Raw genomic sequence first — 21,413 nt, 5'->3', positions numbered from 1 at the left:
TTCTTTGTCTATATAAATAAACATCGCTTATCTCGATTTCCGTTATGTCGAATAATTCGATATGTCGATATAAAATTGTGTCCCCAGTCCCGATTTTACATGTATTTACTGTGGTTTATCTCGAAGTGCGAAAAACTGCCTCAGAGTCGGCAAAAGGTGAGAAAAATTGTCTTTGATACTTCACCTCCCGCTTCGCCCGGCTGCTCCCCATACTGTGCGGTAGGAAATTGATCCGTTAATTGCATCACTGATCACACATGTATAATGTCGTTAGCGATTAACACTTGAGTAAGGCCTGTCACTTTAACTGTCACTTTTTAACATCAATATTAACTGCAATTAATACACAGTAAGCCGAAAGGCCGAAAGACTATTTGTTTTTACAAACAACATTCCAAAATGTATTGAGTTATATTTTTGCGTATATAAACCGTTGCAAATTTACAGAATGTTGTTCTCTAAAACTCATTATCATGGCTAACTTGAAAGAATATTTCAAACTACAAAATGTACACGTACAGTTCAGTATTCCGGAACGTGATTTACGCATGTTCAGATGGAAAACCCTCGTCTTGATTGGACGTCAATTGCATCATTATTTTAATTAGAAACATTACCGAATGTTTACTCGACAGTTTAGAACAATTATAACCGCATGTGTTCATGCAATTTTGTAATACTTAAGCAATTAAATAGCAAAATTAATCTTACCTCGTAAAAACGCGTATATATCAGGTAGAGAGTATTATGCCACACGGTGACGGCTTTAGTTAGACCACTTAGCAGGTATTTAGATGCTAAAAACAAGGTAAATTTTCGTCTCATTTTTTCTTTGAAAACGCCGAATCGGATATCTCGAACTCTCGTTATCTCGATATTTTTTCTTGTTCCCGCCGACTTCGAGATAACGAGAGTGGACTGTATTTACTAAAAGGATGATGGTTGCAATATTGAATTGTGTACATAAGTTGTTATTGCTTTCAGATGAAAAGAAAAATAGAAAAACAAGTCTTGCAACAGGGTTTGAATCCAACATTGTGCTTGTGGAAGGCATTAAACCGAATACAACCAGACATCAGCTTAGGCAAGATTTACAAGACATTTTTCATAAACATTCGCCTCATCTAATTTTTTGTGACCAGAAAGCAGTAGCCCACCTTGTTTTCACAAATGACCAAGGTAAGACAGTTTTTTCTTTGTTTTAAATACTTTTAAAATGTTAACTAATAAGCTAAATGGAATTGAAGGTGCAGTTTTTTTTTGACATTTTAGTCTGCTTTCTTGGAGAACTAGTTATTTGTGTCATTGGATGAAAGCTTAAGAATATTCTGTGGAGATCAAACACAGGATCTCCTGGATGTGAGATGGACTACATAGCCTCTAGTCCAATATAACATTTTGATTATTTGTATCAATTGTAGCTTTGTGACTCATTATTAGCTTATTGTAATAAAAAGATATTGGTTGAGTAAATTAAAGCTCAAATGCTCGCATGCGAATTTAATTTTATTTTCTCCAGCTTTGAAACATATCTTTTATTGGGTTTGGGAACTTTAAGCAGTGCCAGCCTTTGTCTGTTTGTATTCCATAAGATGTTTGGTGCATGATATGTTTGTATGCTTCAGATGTACCAACTCCATGTGTGTGCATGCTTGATGATAGTCTTAAACTTATGTTAAAACATTTAGATTCATTATTTGAATTACTTATTGATCCTTATTTCAGTTGTAAAATCTGTGTGTGGAAGCAGTGCTTCGATCAAAGGATTGGTCTTGAAGGAACATCCCAAAATGGTAATTATAATTGCATTATCTTAATGAGGTTATATGGAAATTTAAAATTCAGCAGAAAGACACTTTTACTGTAACAGATTTCAGAATAAATCTAATAGTTTAAGCATCCTTTTACAGAGTTGATGTTTTAGATATACCTCCATATAAATCAAGTAAATTGTAAATTGGGTATAGTGGAATCACCTTGAATTCTGTCTGTCCGACCGTCCATCTGTTAGTTCGTAGACACAAGTTTATCCAAAGGCATTATCCAACTTCTCAATTTCAGGCATTTTTCGGTATGATATGAAATTATGCATGTGGAGTTTATTATTCCAATTTAAACCATAAAAAAATTAAATACCTAGGAATATAGAAGTTATAGGCACAGGTGCGTGTTCTCTTATGTCCATCATACTTGTTTATGGGCTATTCCTCCTTTTATGTTTGATTTTATTCAAAATCTAGCAATATAAATAAATTCACGTGATACAGTGAATATTGTGAAGGTTTCCAGTAGCTTTTATTGTTCCGTGCTGTCAGTCGGCCGTCCATGCATGTGTGAGGTGCATGCATTTTTAGCTCGACTATTATATATGAAATATATATAGTGGAGCTATCCTACTCATCCCGGCGTGAGCGTCTGCGTTAGCATCTGCGTTAGCGTGCAAATGTTAAAGTTTTCGTACTACCCCAAATATTTTCTTTGTCCCTTGACATATTGCATTCATATTTTGCATACTTGTTTACCAACATGACCCCAACCTATGAACCTATAAACAATAGCAGATAACTCTATCAAGCATTTTGTCATTATAATGGCCCCTTTATCACTTAGAATATGCAGCAAATGTTTAAGTTTTCGTACTACCCCATTTATTTTAATTGTACCTTGAAATATTGCTTTCATATTTTGCATACTTGTTTACCAACTTCACCTCAACCTATAAATAAGAGCAGACAACTCTATCAAGCATTTTGTCATAATTATTGCCCCTTTTATACTTAGAATATGCATATTATTGATAAATCTATGTTAAAGTTTGCGTACTACCCAAAATATTTCCTATATCCTTTGACATATTGCTTTTATATGTTGCATACTTGTTTACCAACATGACCCCAACCTATAAACAAGAGCAGACCACTGTATCACTGTATTTTGACATAAATATGGCCGCTTATACACTAAGATAATTGAACATTTTGCTTAAATTGCCGTAACTTCTTTATTTATGATCACATTTTATTATTACTTTGACAAAACAACACTTACCTGAATACCACAATGGATTCCACCCAAACAATATCCCATGCCCCTACCCAGATTCCCCCCCCCTCCCCAACCTACCCCCCTCCCCCCAATTTTTTTTTAAACATCATCTAATAAATTACCACACCCCACATTATACCCCCCTCTCACACCCACCCCCCATGACCCCCCCAATTTTTTTTTTAAATATCATCTTATAAATTACCACACCACACATTATACCCCCATCTCACTCCCCCCTACCCCCCCCCAAAAAAAAAATTTTTTTAGTTTTCCTTTTTTTATTTTAGAAAGATCGTCTAATAAATTACCACACCCCACATTATACCCCCTCTCAACCCCACACCCCCCCCCCCAAAAAAAAATTATTTTTTTTTCTTTTTGAAAGATCGTCTAATAAATTTTTGAATATGAACAATTTCCCCATGATGGCTTACGTTATACTTTCAAGCACTCGAATAGTCGAGCGCACTGTCCTCTGACAGCTCTTGTTTCTTGCCCTGGCAGATTGGGAGGCATTAATTATTACACTTGTCTATCTATCCATTTTTTTGTAAACATATACCTACCAAAGCTTGTGTTTTAGACCCCTTTTAAGCTGCTGGATAGATCCCTCTTATTCTTTGACTGTTGAAAGTCCTTAATGCGTATATGTACCATGATTTTTGTTAACTATTACAATAGAGAATGTAAAGCCCTCTCAAGCAGGTGTTTGCAACTCCTCTTTTGCTACTGGGTGGATCTTGGGCAAACTTTGACAGTTTAATGACATTTTTGTGTGGATTAGAGAGAAAGTAATTTAGGTTCCAACACATGTTCTTATTTTATATGTATGTTAATGACGATGAGCTTCACATGCTTTAGTTAAAATAAACTATTCTGTTTTATATTGACTTAAACATAGTCTTGTGGCCCTCAATTAAATGTGTTCCAAAAAGGGGAAAAACTGGCCAGATTTAATGTGATATTTACAGACTTGTATATCATAATAACTCTTTTTCTGCTGTTATTTGTAACATGTCCATCAGAATGTATGTTTGGGAACCCTTTTATATTTATGCCCCCCTTCGAAGAAGAGGGGGTATATTGCTTTGCTCATGTCGGTCGGTCGGTCGGTCGGTCGGTAGGTCGGTCGGTCGGTCGGTCCGTCCACCAGGTGGTTGTCGTATGATAAGTCAAGAACGCATACGCCTAGGATCATGAAACTTCATAGGTAGATTGATCATGACTCGCAGATGACCCCTATTGATTTTGAGGTCACTAGGTCAAAGGTCAAGGTCACGGTGACCCGAAATAGTAAAATGGTTTTCGGATGATAACTCAAGAACGCATACGCCTAGGATCATGAAACTTCATGGGTAGATTGATCATGACTTGCAGATGACCCCTATTGATTTTGAGGTCACTAGGTCAAAGGTCAAGGTCACGGTGACCGGCAATAGTAAAATAGTTTCCGGATGATAACTCAAGAATGCATACGCCTAGGATCATGAAACTTCATGGGTAGATTGATCATAAGACGCAGATGACCCCTATTGATTTTGAGGTCACTAGGTCAAAGGTCAAGGTCACGGTGACCCGAAATAGTTAAATGGTTTCCGGATGATAACTCAAGAATGCATACACCTAGGATCATGAAACTTCATGGGTAGATTGATCAAGACTTGCAAATGACCCCTATTGATTTTGAGGTCACTAGGTCAAAGGTCAAGGTCACGGTGACCCGAAATAGTAAAATGGTTTTCGGATGATAACTCAAGAACGCATATGCCTAGGATCATGAAACTTCATAGGTAGATTGATCATGACTCGCAGATGACCCCTATTGATTTTGAGGTCACAAGGTCAAAGGTCAAGGTCACGGTGACCCGAAATAGTAAAATGATTTTTGGATGATAACTCAAGAATGCTTTTGCCTAGGATCATGACACTTCATAGGTACATTGATCGTGACTCGCAGATGACCCCTATTGATTTTCAGGTCACTAGTTTATTCTGTTTTCACACTGTCCAGTAAAGAGACTTACAAATTGAATTTTTGACACATGTTAATTCATAACGATGTATAAGCTTTTGTTTCTGTGCCAGTAAATACTATGTTTATGGAAATGACATGAGAATTCAACATTTAAAAAACCAATGCAATATGATATGTAATATTATATGGCAACAGGACAGTTGTGATTTGCTCGGTCAATTCTATTTAGCTTGACCATTCAAGCGGTTGATAGCTTTGACAAACTGGTGGTCTGAAACATTGAGAAAATGTCACGATTCACTGACAATAAATAAAACATGTAATTCTTGCTACGCAACTTGCATTTAATTTTGTCAATTCAAATTATACATAAAAATATATAATTAATTTTTAATCTGCTTGTTAATTGAAAAACAGCAACACAGTTTGTATGTATAAAACAATGTTAATACATAAATAGGATCAAGCATATTAAAATATCAACTTAGATTTAGTTTCCTTTACTGTACAGGATTTGTAAAGTTAGGTTAATATTTATGTATTGAACAAAAATAACAACAGTGTAAAGAAAAGTTAATTTGGGGATGTTCTATCCAAACCCTGAGAGTTCAGATTTCCTCAAATGCCAAGTAAAGATTGTAAATTTCAACCCACTCGTCTGGTTAGTTTTCAGAGGCACATATAATTAACTTTTAGGCTTAGTGTCTCATTTGTACATGCATTACTGTATTAACTCCAAATCAACTAGTACAAGTGGTAGGCCAGTATTACATGGACTGGTGTTCACACAGTTTCACAACCCCATCTGATACTGGTCAGTATCTTGGCAAGTGGCCAAAGTTGGGAGTGGAATTAATGGTCTATTACATAACTGACTTCTGTCTGTGGTAAACACATGATACTGGTCATGTGGTCAAGTTGCACTTATATACATTTGCCCAATACACAACACTAGCTTTGGCTATTTTTAATCAGATTGCATTGCTATCTATGGTGGTCATTGACTAGGGGAGTTAACTGCTATAAATAACATGTTTCATTACCATTAATAAATAAAACATAACAAATTGTGTGCACGTTTCACATATTGTCAAATAAGTCAAAATGTGTGAAAGGAATCCAAAAAATCATAGACTCAATCATATAATGGATATAATTGATTAGTATAGGTCACAGGTCATTGACATACAGTGACAAAAAACATATTCACACAATGGCTGTCACTACAACGGAGAGCCCATATGGGGGGCATGCATGTTTTACAAACAGCCCTTGTTACGACTTGCACAATATGCGACATGCAGTGTCGGAGGGTATTTGTCACTTACTCAAGATTGGGTTAACTCTTTTTTGAAGAGTATCTAGTTAAGCCCTGATGCCTTAAAGCTTCAGTTTTTTTCATATGCATTTGTTAAAAATATTTAATTTTTCCACAAAAAAAAATCAAAGTTTTTGTTTTCAGGTACTCAGAGACTTTGTTTACAAGATAAACAAAGATGAATGTCAAAAACTTCATGAATCTGGTATTAGGGAATTTTTATGCAAACTGTTAAAAGAGCCATATTTTCGATGCTGTGCAATCGATGCAAACGGAAACATACCTGTGTATTCTCAGACAATGTATGGCATACATTATATAAAGTCAATTTTAAATGACTTTGCATTAAAATCTTATGAAAACGTAAGCGAACTGAAATACGATTTTTTTAATGCCAAGTTCGCGGCATATATACATGGTCCAGACAACACAGATGGTGAATTGTCCTATGTCGATGGCACAGTAAAACTTGTTTGTCGGAAAAGTGATCTAGTTAAACATGACACGATTATTACAAAATTGATCAATTATTAGGGTGAGAAAGAAATTCCATTAGGTACGGATGGTATTGATATTGCAGAAAAATGGTGCAAGGAATTTGAGAAAGAAAAGTTTGAATGCGTATTTGTTAAAAAAAAAAATATTTTGGTAGTTCTATTTGAAGCATATGAAGAGGTTAAAAAGGTTACCCTGAAAATTTCAAAGTTGCGTAACCAACTTAAAACAGTAAATCCTCCTGGCGGAAACAAAGAAGTTTCAAATACAACTGACATATCAAGTGGCACTACTTCTTTCTTGAAATCAATGCATTTGCCAGCCGTATCCTCCCCTGATAACATAAAAAAATACAAAACTCTATCTGGGATATCAGTGTACGTTTACAAAGCTGACATTTGTAGCCTGAATGTTGATTGCATTGTAAATGCTGCAAACTCGCGGCTTGATCATGCAGGGGGTGTTGCTGGGGTTATCCAAAGAAAGGCTGGCTACGATTTGAAGACAGAAGGAGATAGATACATCAGAAAGCATGGGGAAATAAAAGTTGGCAGTGTTGTTGAAACATTAGCTGGTAATCTTCCGTTCAAGTTTGTATTGCACGCTGTTGGACCCAGATGGGGAGACTATACACACTCATCGACAGGTGTTGACGAGTGCTGTAAAGATCTTCGGGAGGCAGTTTTCAACAGTTTCCTGAAAGCAAGTACACTTGGAATGCAATCTATTGCACTACCAGCAATCAGTTCTGGTAAGGTTATTGACAGCATGTTTGCATATATAATCAAGTATTATAACATTATCTAAGCAGTCTAAATTAGCTTAACCTTATTTTTGTTTTCTGAAAAAAAACAACACTAAAATCCCTTTTCTGAAAATTGTCATGCGCGACTGTTGTCAACTTTAGTTATTAATTTATTCAAATATAATGTGCACAATCTTGTTTATGTCTTGTATAAAATATTATAAGGACAACTATCTGATGCCACTAACAATTTATGTGGTTGCAGGCAAGTGCAAACAGCATAAAACCAGAAAAGCCTGCATGTAAATCGCAGTCTGTTCGGTTTTTTATACCCCCACAAACAAAGTTTAGGAGTGAGCTTGTCTGTCTGTAGGTCTGTGGGTCTGTCTGTCGATCCGTATTAAGTGTCCGCTCTCTAATTCAAGTTGTTTTCATCCGATCTTCACCAAACTTGGTCAGATGTTGTATCTAGATGATGTCTAGGTCATGTTCGAATATGGGTCATGCCGGGTCAAAAACTAGGTCACAGGGTCACTTAGTGCGTTTTAAACATTGAGCATGGTGTTCGCTCTCTAATTAAAGTAGTTTTCATCCTTTTTGCACCAAACTTGGTCAGAAGTTGTATCTAGATGATGTCTAGGCTAAGTTCGAACATGGATCATGGCAGGTCAAAAGCTAGGTCACGGGGTCACTTAGTGCATTTTAAACATTGAGCATGGTGTACGCTCTCTAATTAAAGTATTTTTCATCCTTTCTGCACCAAACTTGGTCAGAAGTTGTATCTGGATGATGTCTAGGTCAAGTTTGAATATGGGTCATGCTGGGTCAAAAACTAGGTCATTGGGTCTCTTAGTGCATTTTAAACATTCAGCATGGTGTCCTCTCTCTAATTAAAGTAGTTTTTATCCAATATCTTCACCAAACTTGGTCAGAAGTTGTATCTAGATGATCTCTACGCCAAGTTTGAACATGGGCCATGCTTTGCCGAAAACTAGGTCATGGGGTGCATTGTTAACATTCGGCATGGTGTCTGCTCTCTAATTCAAGTAGTTTTATCCGATCTTCACCAAAGTTGGTCAGAAGTTTTATTTTGATGATCTTAAGGACAAGTTCTAACATGGGCCATGCCAGATAAAAAACTAGGTCACGGGGTCACTTAGTACGTTTTACACATTTAACATGGTTGACGCTCTCTAATTCAAGTAGTTTTCGTCCGATCTTCACCACGCTTGGTCAGAAGCTGTATCTAGATGATGTGTAGGTCAAGTTCGAACATGGGCCATGCCGGGTGAAAAACTAGGTCACGGGATCACTTAGTGCATTTTAAACATTGAGCTTGGTGTTCGCTGTTTTTTGTGAAGACAACATGCAAAATATTCTGTTTCAATGTGGCATGTGGGGTTATTCGTCACGTCTGTGACAAAGTTCTAGTTTATTTTTGCTGCGAATCATGCAGTATCTAAGGTTTGGAGATGAAGCCTTTTAAAAAACTGAATCTTTAAGTCATAACGGTCTTAAATTAAATATATCTTTCTAAGGGAATACAAATGTGTGAAAATACGTATTTAAGAGGTAAAGTTTTAACAAAAGTACTAGACCTAGATACGTCATTTTGTCATCACAGTATTATAAGAACTTGGGCAACATTAACCAGTTTTTTAAACTTTAGCCTGTAACTGATTTGTTTTTTTCTTATATGATCATACATTATTACACAACATGTTTTATGTGTTCACAAGATTTATTTGTATTTACTGACAATAAATCAATAGCAATTTATCTACATATTTGCATTTAATCATTAATCATCTGACTGTATTGCATGTAACTAAGTTATTGGAAGCTTTATATATATATATCTATATCTATCTATCTCTCTCTCTCTCTCTCTCTCTCTCTCTCTCTCTCTCTCTCTCTCTCTCTCTCTCTCTCTCTCTCTCTCTCTCTCTCTCTCTCTCTCTCTCTCTCTCTCTCTCTATATATATATATATATATATATATATATATATATATATATATATATATATATATATATATATATATATATATATCAGGGATCATATTTTCCCGCAACATCAATCCGTCTGGATATAAATGGGGGAAAAGTATCCGAAAATTTATGTCCGAAATTCTGACAAATTACGTTAAAATATATACCATTGATTTTGCCATTCATGAAGGTGGTATAATAAATGTACCAGTAAAATTCCCTTAGTCATTTTTTTAAACGGAACAAACTATAAAGTACATGAATTATTTCAATTCTAACGAGGTTTTTACTAAAGATTTATACAATGTATATTATTTTTCTTGTGTACTGTTTTATGTGAAGTTCCGCCCATAAAAATAACTTTCGACTGTTCTGTCGATCAGATCCGCAACTTTCATTTATAATTATATTACCGGATTATTACGCTGGTGGAAAATGTATCGGCATGTTTTGTTTAGTTACAGCGCGTGCTTTCAGTGTATAAGGTGCACAATTTTTGACCACCCTCGTTAATTTCGGACATGTCTTTAATCCGCTGTTCACAAATTTTTTATTCTTGGTCTGACGTGCAATAAACCGGTCCTGACTGGTTTAGAGACTGCAGCGAATGGTTTATCACACCTAATCGAGATAAGAATGTCATTAGGGGGTGTTAGCATGTGCACTGTGTAATTTTTTTTTCACGGGAATTTTAGCAAACAGAATCAGACCGACTGTTTAGGATTTTCAATCGGTCTTTCATGACCGCAATCGGTCTTTCATGACCGCAATCGGTCTAGGACCGACAAAACCGAAAAAAATATGATCCCTGAAATATATATATATATATAAATTGCTGACCCACTCGAAATATTGGTTGTAAAACATTGCGCCTGCGGTGTAACTAAGTTTTACATGGAGATGAATAAGTTTTTGTAAATGCTTAAAGATCAACAGATGAGTTTAAACTAAAAAAACATATTTTATACATGAATACCATATTAAAGTATTGAATTAATAAAAAAAAAGATTTAGAAATATAAAGATGATGATTTTGATGATTCTTAATTTCCTCATTGAGTTTGGCGATTTCTGCCTTTTCCCCCGATGATATAGTTGTACACCACTTTGCATGACCCAGGGGGACCTTCAATTTTGGTTTACAGTTACGCACTAAAACTTGCAAAATTTCCCTCAAAACGTCAAGGTATAAAGAACTGTGTTTATCATTTACTTGCATTTAAATAATTTTTATTTACGTTGTTTTGATTAGGATTCAAATTGTTATGTGATATTGAAGATTTACATATTAAAATTATAAGATGGTGGAGTTTGTAGTGTTGGGCTGCAAAGTAAAACATGTTTCAAAGCCTTTAATCGGTGCCAATGACCGGGTGCCCTGTTCAACAAATTTACAAGGTGCAGATTGTCTGGGTGCTGTTTGTCCTACAATATAATAAATTATATAACATTAAATAAGCCATTTTCAGGTATTTCTTTAAAATGTCATCTATAAATCTGATAAAATTTGGTGGTTTCTGCACAAAATAATTTTGTTACTTAAGTGGCGGTACATTTGCTACAAGTCATGGAAATGTCACCAAGTTGGCAGATTTTGATGTATTACCGCCTTATAGCTGCCATAAATCAATCTGGTGTCTCAAAACAGTTGGTCTCATTGTTTCTGTGAAGTAATGTTATCAGTGATCTAGCTGTTATAATTTGATCTGGCAAGATACAAAAATAAAACAAGCAGAGAATCTGTCTGACATAATCATAACAACAGAATATGCAATATATTGCACTAGCAATAAAGAAATAAAATGCAAACTTTTAAATTTAAATGTTGATTTAGAACAACACTCCATAATTATGCCCCCCTTCGAAGAAGAGGGGGTATATTGCTTTGCTCATGTCGGTCGGTCTGTCAGTCGGTCTGTCGGTCCGTCCACCAGGTGGTTGTCAGATGATAACTCAAGAACGCTTGGGCCTAGGATCATGAAACTTCATAGGTACATTGATCATGACTCGCAGATGACCCCTATTGATTTGAGGTCACTAGGTCAAAGGTCAAGGTCACGGTGACCTGAAATAGTAAAATGGTTTTTGGATGATAACTCAAGAACGCATACGCCTAGGATCATGAAACTTCATGGGTAGATTGATCATGACTTGCAGATGACATCTATTGATTTTGAGGTCACTACGTCAAAGGTCAAGGTCACGGTGACCCGAAATAGTAAAATGGTTTCCGGATGATAACTCAAGAACGCATATGCCTAGGATCATGAAACTTCATGGGTAGATTGATCATGACTCGCAGATGACCCCTATTGATTTTGAGGTCACTAGGTCAAAGGTCAAGGTCACGGTGACCCGAAATAGTAAAATGGTTTTCGGATGATAACTCAAGAACGCATACGCCTAGGATCATGAAACTTCATAGGTAGATTGATCATGACTCGCAGATGACCCCTATTGATTTTGAGGTCACAAGGTCAAATGTCAAGGTCACGGTGACCCGAAATAGTAAAATGAATTTCGGATGATAACTCAAAAACGCTTTTGCCTAGGATCATGACACTTCATAGGTACATTGATCATGACTCGCAGATGACCCCTTTTGATTTTCAGGTCACTAGGTCAAAGGTCAAGGTCACAGTGACAAAAATCGTATTCACACAATGGCTGCCACTACAACGGACAGCCCATATGGGGGGGGGGCATGCATGTTTTACAAACAGCCCTTGTTTTATTATTGTCTTGTGCCTTTTTGCTTTTATATGGTTTAAAATAAACTTATTGTTATAAGCTATAATTAGATATCATCTTCCAAAATTGTTTTACTGCACAGAAGAATAATATGCAGATTTACAATTTGAAGTTATAATTTTACATAATATAAAGTGTAAAACTAATGACACTGGATCATTAAATATGACTAAATCTGACACTGTTTATCGGTGAATTTGATTGTTCGTCATAATTTTCTCCATAAAAGACATCTTGTCCGTGCCTTTTTGAACTTAGTTTTATGAAGTTATTCTGACAAACAGCCCCAGACTCATGGAGAGCTTAAAACTATTCAATTTTGTCTTATTAATATGAAATGAAAACATTACAAATTATTTATACAAGTTATTTATTTAAGGATCAGAAATGATGTAATTTTCTTTTTAAAGTTAATCATGACAAAAAAGAGATCAATTTACAGTAAATGCAAAATCTTGTGCACGGATAATATCGGGTTTCAACAAAATGGCCATGTCAGGATAAGAGCAAAAGAAATAAAGCAAAAATTCTTGATTATTCAGTTTTTAGCTCCATTGGCCAGAGCTTATGTCATGGTCCTGTGTCCGTTGTGCGTGCGTACGTGCGTTAACTTTTCCTTAAAACATCTTCTTCTACTAAACAACTGGTCCAATTCCTGGGGTGAACCTTTTTCAAATGTGTTCAAACTATGCCCCTGGGGTCAAACTTGAACCTGCCCCGGGGGTCACACAAAATGAAAATTTGCTTATATAAGGCCTATTTTGTGAAAACTTTCAAAATCTTTTCGTCCATAACCATTGGGCCTAGGGCTATCAAATTTTGTATGTAGAGACATCTAATGGTCCTCTACCAAATTTCTTCAAATTATGCCCCTGGGGTCAAATTTGACCCTGCCCCGGGGGTCACAAAATTGAACATATGCTTATATAGGGTCTATTTTGTGAAAACTTAAAAAATCTTGTCGTCCATAACCATTGGGCCGAGGGCTATCAAATTTGGTATGTAGAGACATCTAATAGTCCTCTACCAAATTTCTTCAAATTATGCCCATGGGGTCAAATTTGACCCTGCCCCAGGGGTCACAAAATTGAACATATGCTTATATAAGGCCTATTTTGTGAAAACTTTAAAAATCTTTTCGTCCATAACCAATGGGCCTAGAGCTATCAAATTTGGTATGTAGAGACATCTAATAGTCCTCTACCAAATTTCTTCAAATTATGCCCCTGGGGTCCCATTTGACCCTGCCCCGGGGGTCACAAAATTGAAGATATGCTTATATAAGGCCTATTTTGTGAAAACTTCAAATATTACATGTCCATAAATGTATGGCATAAGGCTACCAAATTTGGTATGTAGTAACATGTAATAGTTCTCTTCTTAGTTTGTTCCAATTATGCCCCTGGGGTCAAATTTGACACTGTCCCGGGGGTCAAAAAATTGAATATACTGTAAAACCATAAAATTTCGTGTGGTACGAATTTTTGTGGATTTCGTTGGTCCGCTGAACCACGAATTCAAGTACCAACGTTTATTTATACATTTTTAATCCGAAAACATTTTGAAAGAGACATTATTGATTGAGATATGCTAGTTAAAACAATATGTTGATTTCTTGATAAGTGTTTGGGTAATAATACTTTTTAAATCAAGCACGGTATTTAAACTGTACATTAACTATTGTTCTCTTTTACGTGACGTCGTCAAATTAATAGTTTGCAGATTTATCACATATGAATTAGTTCCAATTAAAGTTATAAGACACATAACAGTTTACACACGTGTATTTTGAGGACCTTATTACTCAATTGTTACTACTAGGGGACCAACTGCGCTGAAAAGTGCAAATATTGTCAAAACAACATTGATAACAATTAGCGAGCGGGGACACAAGTGCGCCACTTTATCGCTCTTTTCGGAAATTATCGGCTACACTTTCATGCTTCAATGCACATAAACCTCAAGTCTTGCTGTCAACACAGATTAGCTGATTATGCTTCGTTATTACACTGGTTGTTTTAGTAAAAGTTTAATTATTATGACGGTCAGTCTTCCCCGAACATTTGAAATCTACTAAATTACGTATAAACGAATTAGTTGTTTTTTTATTTGCAATCCACGAAATTACATGTCAACTAATTAGTTGTTTTTAATTAAACAACGAAATTTCATACCAACGAATTTCTATACGTTTACAGTATGCTTATAAAGGTCTTATTTTTTGACAACTTTAAAAATCCTTTTTTCCATAAACATTGGGTATAGGGCTACCAAATTTGGTATGTAGTGACATCTTATAGTCCTCTACCAAGTTTGTACAAATTATGCGCCTGGGGTAAAGTTTGACCCTGCCCCGAGGGTCACAAAATTGAACATATGCTTATATAAGGCCTATTGTGGGAAAACTTTAAAAATCTTTTTGTCCATAACCGTATGGCATAGGGCAACCAAATTTGGTATGTAGTGACATGTAATACACTGCAACGCCGATATATTGCGGACCGGTATATTGCGCTGTCCAATATATCGCGCTTTGGCTATGGCTCCCAAAAATCCGACGAGCATGATCACTAAATGACATGTTTTAATCTGAGAATTCGCTAACTTAAGCAAAAATACGGTTCTAGCTAGTATTAACATACTATATTTCGCGGCTTACTATGGCACTCAGTGAAGCGTGAAAAAACAGTCGATAAGTGACAGTGTTGTTTACACATGGCTGGGGTTGTTTTTAACACTTAAGAATTAACCAATTAGTGTCATTGGAAAGTTATTATTAACAGTTTACTGGTATTTAAATCGTTAAATTTCGGTACTTGTCATGAATTTCTTTGTCCTGATAAAATGTGCGCAACATTTGGCGTGGGTGTATTTATAAGTAATTAAAAATTTTGTAGCGGGTACAACATTGAGATAATTTAATTTCCTTGAAAAGTTTTGTTGTATATTTCAACTAAAGTACCGCGGTATCTCGCGAATAATGTGGCATTGACATTTCCTCTTAATAAAAGATAATATAAACAAACGGTATTGTTACCGTTACGCTGTTTCAGTTCCTTTATTAGGGCTATTTATAAGGGTAAATTCGAATCTATGCACAATTATATTTTATTATTTTTTTTACGACAAGAATTCTTCTTTTGAGCTGAATTGCGAGCGATCGAACATGAAAATAAAAAATATAATTTACATTTTGGTTTTTATAATAAATACAGATACTACGTAGTTATGAAAATGTTTATTGTAGCATTGGTTTGCTATTATTATTATACAAATATGTAGCGGCGCTGTAGATAAAATGAAAACAATGACAAATTAACTGCAATACAATTAAGTTAGACATTTCTCGACTTATATTGCGCGCTGGATATATCGCACTCGCGATCTTTGGACCCCACCATTCGCGATATATCGGCGTTGCAGTGTAGTTCTCATCTATGTTTGTTCAAATTATGCCCCTGGGGTCAAATTTGAAACTGCCCCGGGGGTCACAAACTTGAATATATGCTTATAAAGGGCTTATTTTGTGAAAACTTTTAAAATCTTTCTGTCCATAAACATTGGACCTAGGGCTACCAAATTTGGTATGTAGTGACATCTTATAGTTCTCTACCAAGTTTGTTCAAATTATGCCCCTGGGGTCAAATTTGACCCTGCCCCGGGGGATCACAAAATTGAACATATGTTTATATAAGGCCTATTTTGTGAAAACTTTAAAATCTGTTTGTCCTTAACCATCGGACCTAGGGCTATCAAATTTGGTATGTAGTGACATCTAAGAGTCCTCTACCAAATTTGTTCAAATTTTATCCCTGGGGTCAAATTTGACCCTGCTCCGGGGGGGTCACGAAATTGAACATATGCTGATATTAGGCCTATTTGTGAAAACTTCAGAAATCTTTCTGTCCATAACCATCTGGCCTAGGGCTATGAAATTTGGTCTGTAGTGACATCTTATAGTCCTCTACCAAATTTGTCCAAATTTTATCCCTGGGGTCAAATTTGAACCTGCCCCGGGGGTCACAAAATTGAACATGTGCTTATATAATGCCTATTTTGTGAAAACTTTAAAAAAAAATCTTGTCCATAACCATTAGGCCTAGAGCTACACAAAATGGTATGTAGTGACATTGTATAGTCCTCTACTTAGTTTATTCAAATTATGCCCCAGGAGTCAAATTTGACCTTGCCCTGGGGGCCACAAAATCGATTATATGCTTATATAGTGCCTATTTTGTGAAAACTTTAAAAAGTCTCTTGTCCTTAACCATAAGGCATTATATTAAGGGCTTCCAAATTTGGTATGTAGTGACATCTTAAAGTTCTCTACCAAGTTTGTTCAAATTATGCCCCTTGGGTCAAATTTGACCCTGCCGGGAGGTCACAAAACTAAATATACGCTTATATGGGGCCTATTTTGTGAAAACTTTAAAAGTTATCTTGTCCATAACCATTGAACCAAGGGCTACCAAATTTTATATGTAGCGACATCTAATAAACCTCTACCAAATATGTTCAAATAATGCCTCCGGGGTCAACTTTGACCCTGCCCTGGGGGGTCAAAAAATTGAATAAACGCTTATAAAGCGCCTATTTTGTGAAATATTTAAAAATCTTCTTGTCAAAAACCATTCAGACTATGGCTACCAAATTTGGTATGCAGTAACATCTTATAGTCCTCTACCAAGTTTGTTCAAATTATGCCCTTTGGGTCAAATTTGAACCTGACCCGCGGGTCACAAAATTGAACATTATATACGCTCATATCTTGCTTATTTTGTGAAAAATTTTAAAATATTCTTGCCCTTAACTCTAGGACCTAGGGCTACCATATTTTGTATGTACATGTAGTGAGATATAGTAGTCCTCTACAAAGTTTGCTCAAATTATGCCCCTGGGGTTAAATTTGACCCAGCCCAGGGGGTCACACAAGTGTACATGTGCTTAAATAGGGCCTATATTTAAGTATTTGCACATGCAGAGAATATTTGTTTCAGCCTTTTTTTCAGCAGTGGAGCGATACAGGGCCATCATGGTGTAGCGTAATTGTGTATCGTTCGTGGAAAAGACACAGTAACCAACAAAGTTCATTTCTGATTTCTTTGCGTTTTATTTCTGCTTATTAACACAACACAACGTTTCCAAAATGTTTGTCAAATACAAGATACATGCGAAGCCCGCAATGGGCCCATCCCGCGAAAGCCAGCAATAATGCGACTTGTATGTTCGGCCGTTTAAGAAAGACTGTCCTTCATACAACGCAGATGCCAATTTATACAATAATGGACAAATAAATTGGGTGACGGCTGTCTGGATGATTGACTTTAACATGAGTTGAATTACCTGATACGGGATGGCTTTATGTGTGACTTACATATCTTGTGCATATATATGCCAATAATTAAGCGAGACCACGTTTGTTTAACTGTCACCTGTCATTTAACATGAAAATATACACAAATTAACAGTGCTGCATGTGCTTACAATAGACATAACAAATTAGTGAACCCAGCCATGGGCCATAACTTGGTGCATTTTTTCGTCTAATTTGACGACGACATATGATGCCCATTTATGCATTTCTTCATGAAGACAGATATTATGTATTCAGTTACACCGAACAAGGAATATACATGAAATACACCAATTATGCGACATGAAATACATCAATTATGCGACACACCTCATTTTCATTAAAGAAAGATTTTATATTTTATGATTTAAAATCTTTAGAAAGATCAAATCCTGAATGACAAGTGTCTTACAATATCATGTATCAATGTTAAATGACGTTGATCGATTGTCCACGTAACACTACAGGCGTTGTTTGACTAGTGACCTCCTGTGCTGTCCATTCGAAGAAGGTATTGCCCGGGTTGAATATGTACCTGTTGCTGTCAAGTAGATGTCTTGGTTTGTTGTTTTCTGTCTATGTTGATTCATTGGTGATGTTATCTACCATTGCTGTCGTGAAGAAGCTCTGTCTATCGCCAAGCTGTGTAGGCAAATCGCACGTGGTCGGTTGCACTCATCTGCGTATCAAGGTTCACATCGAGGCTGGATATGTCATCGTGGTTTCTGTTGTTTTTATCGCTGAACCAGCCGTCATCACGTCGTTGTTTCTGTTGTTGAATCCATCGTGATATTGTCTCTGGATATGGTGTTGATGCGTACCGCGTTGCTTATCAATTGTGACGTATGTTAAAACCTTTGTGATCGCATTGTTGTTTCTGTTGTTGTTGATTGTACTTTTGTTCTTGGTTCCAGCGTCTTCATTTCTCTTGGGACATTAAGATCTTCTATTGGCCATAATGCTCACGAGGTATTAACTATAGCAGTGTTCTCCTTGATGTCTTAGGCCTCGGAAGTATCATTCCAAATGCGTTATCTACGCACGTCAAACAGTTGAACGGCTGCATCTACTCTATAGTGTTTAACGTCACAAGTATTGTGTCCAATGTTGCGTCACTTGTTGTCCTTCGAAATCTTCTGGCGTTGGTCTTCTTTTAGCGATAGAACCAGGTATTCACTTTGAGAGTAAACGCCGTGATGTTCCATTCTAATTATGTTGTTTGTTTCTTCTATTCGTTGTGGAAGGCGTTGTCTCGCGAAGTCGCTCTTCTTCGGCGTTGTCTTCAAATCTCGATATTTTTATCTGCGTCGTGGTGATACAAGTATCAGTTGTTCAACATCATGGCAAACATTTATAAATATCCCCTTAGTTATTGTTAAATATCGTCATGACAACTTACTGTGATATCTTATTCAAAAAAATAAATTCTTTACAACGAAAAAATATTAGTCAATTCCTCAAAACAAACTTCGGATAAGTACATGACAGTTTGACATCTGACAAGCCATTTACTTAATATGACTTGTGTACCGCCTTAGGCATAATCATTTTACGCACGTGCGGCCAGTAAATTTTTGACAGGCGCGCGCCACTTTATTGACCTAGAGTAATGGGTAATGATAGACGTACCTGTTCATAAACCTCATCTTTATCACTATAGTTTTGCCGTTGGGCATAGATTTATTGACATGTTTGACCTGTGCACTTGTAAAAATGCGCAAATATGACAAGGCAGACTTTTATATATATGCATTCATAATATAAGAACACGTATCGGTATACTTCAAAATTCAGGTCTTTGCTCCTAATCGAACTACTCAAATAATTCTTATGCGACATCGCATCTTCTGTCCATAGCGTAATTTGCTTCGATGGCACAGGGATAAATTCTCTTACTCATGAGGACGCTAAGGTTATCAGAACCTCGGGCTCGGTATGTCCGAACGCTGATCAGTCAGCCGTGCTCATAAAATATAATTGTAACCCTTAAACAATTATATTAGAAATTTAATGCGTACATATCGTTATATTTTCACTGCGCTATACGCGTCAGATCGCATTAAATTCTTACTTAAAATTTCTCAAGACCTTCAATATTACCGATATCCTACATATATTTGCATCAACACAATGACGTATATACATATTTACATAATATTTTTTTTTTTTTGTGTCTGCCCTATTCATATTCGCAATCAACATTATTTTTCTTATTTCCTATTTTCTTTCTTTTACAATTCGGAAAACTATTTTTAAATTTTCCAATAATTTTATTTATTCGTCCTCTTTAATTTTCTTTATCTTTCTAATAAACAAAACCCGCCTTATTTTCTTTATTAAATAATGAACAAAACTGACTTAAATAATCTAAATTCCTAAATTCTTAATTCTGCCAATGTAAAATACTAGGTAAATTCTTTGAATATTTTTTATATTTGTTCCTTCTTCGAGTTTTCCTATTATATTAATAAATAAAATCATCCACAAATTTTCTTTATTTAAATAATAAACAAAACTGTTTTAAATACTCTTATTTTTCCTCGTACATTTTAATTTAATGAAAATTTACAAACATTCCAACAATTTAAAATGTATTGGTAAGCAAAAAAAAAACATAAGTCCGTACATAATCCTATATTCTAACAATACCAAAAATATATACAAATTCTTTAAATACTCGCTGTGTGTACGCCTTTAGTTTAATGATTTCCATAACTCATAAAAATAATGTAAAACTCAAATATCTCTTTTTATTCTCAATTCGCCGCTATTTATAAAAATGTACCGATAACTGCAAAATTTGCATGATTTTGATATTTGCAAAATTTGTTCGTACATAATTGATTATCATCATTATTATTTTTAACATCTGACTATGTAAAATTCTTTAAAACAATTTTTAAACATTTCGTTGTCATGACGCCTTTTACTTGAATTTTCTACTTTATAAATTTTGAAATTCCCTCTCCAAGTTTGCCATAATTTTTTTTAAACAACTGACCTGAATTCATGTCGCGTTGTGGTTGTGATGTTTTCATTTTTTCGGCACGTGATCGCACTTGTGATCGTACTTCGGTCGTATCCATGGTACACGGCTCCATAAAATGTTCTGTGTAGCGTAATTACACATTGTTCGTTGATATCACACAGTAATAACCAACAAAGTTCATTTCTGATTTCTTTGCGTTTTATTTCTGCTTATTAACACAACACAACGTTTCCAAAAGGTTTGTCAAATACAAGATACATGCGAAGCCCGCAATGGGCCCATCCCGCGAAAGCCAGCAATAATGCGACTTGTATGTTCGGCCGTTTAAGTAAGACTGTCCTTCATACAACGCAGATGCCAATTTATACAATAATGGACAAATAAATTGGGTGACGGCTGTCTGGATGATTGACTTTAACATGAGTTGAATTACCTGATACGGGATGGCTTTATGTGTGACTTACATATCTTGTGCATATATATGCCAATAATTAAGCGAGACCACGTTTGTTTAACTGTCACCTGTCATTTAACATGAAAATATACACAAATTAACAGTGCTGCATGTGCTTACAATAGACATAACAAATTAGTGAACCCAGCCATGGGCCATAACTTGGTGCATTTTTTCGTCTAATTTGACGACGACATATGATGCCCATTTATGCATTTCTTCATGAAGACAGATATTATGTATTCAGTTACACCGAACAAGGAATATACATGAAATACACCAATTATGCGACATG

At 35.7% G+C, this 21,413-nt stretch overlaps 1 protein-coding gene across 3 annotated transcripts in view; it reads left to right on the top strand.

Annotated features, from left to right (window-relative positions):
* Positions 1 to 21,413, top strand: part of LOC127841517 (uncharacterized) — an 84,568-nt gene that overhangs the window by 40,149 nt on the left and 23,006 nt on the right. For all 3 annotated transcript variants that reach the window (XM_052370395.1, XM_052370394.1, XM_052370396.1), the window contains exons 12-14: positions 985 to 1,179; positions 1,726 to 1,793; positions 6,486 to 7,587. Coding sequence is in view for 1 of the 3 variants with exons in the window: in XM_052370396.1 (XP_052226356.1) it covers positions 985 to 1,179; positions 1,726 to 1,793; positions 6,486 to 6,875 (653 nt within the window). In the remaining 2 variants the exon portion in view is untranslated. The remainder of the gene's footprint in view (positions 1 to 984; positions 1,180 to 1,725; positions 1,794 to 6,485; positions 7,588 to 21,413) is intronic.

The sequence above is a fragment of the Dreissena polymorpha genome, chromosome 8 (assembly GCF_020536995.1).
Source record: "Dreissena polymorpha isolate Duluth1 chromosome 8, UMN_Dpol_1.0, whole genome shotgun sequence".
Lineage (NCBI taxonomy): Eukaryota > Metazoa > Mollusca > Bivalvia > Myida > Dreissenidae > Dreissena > Dreissena polymorpha.
This window is presented reverse-complemented; position numbering and strand designations above follow the sequence as displayed.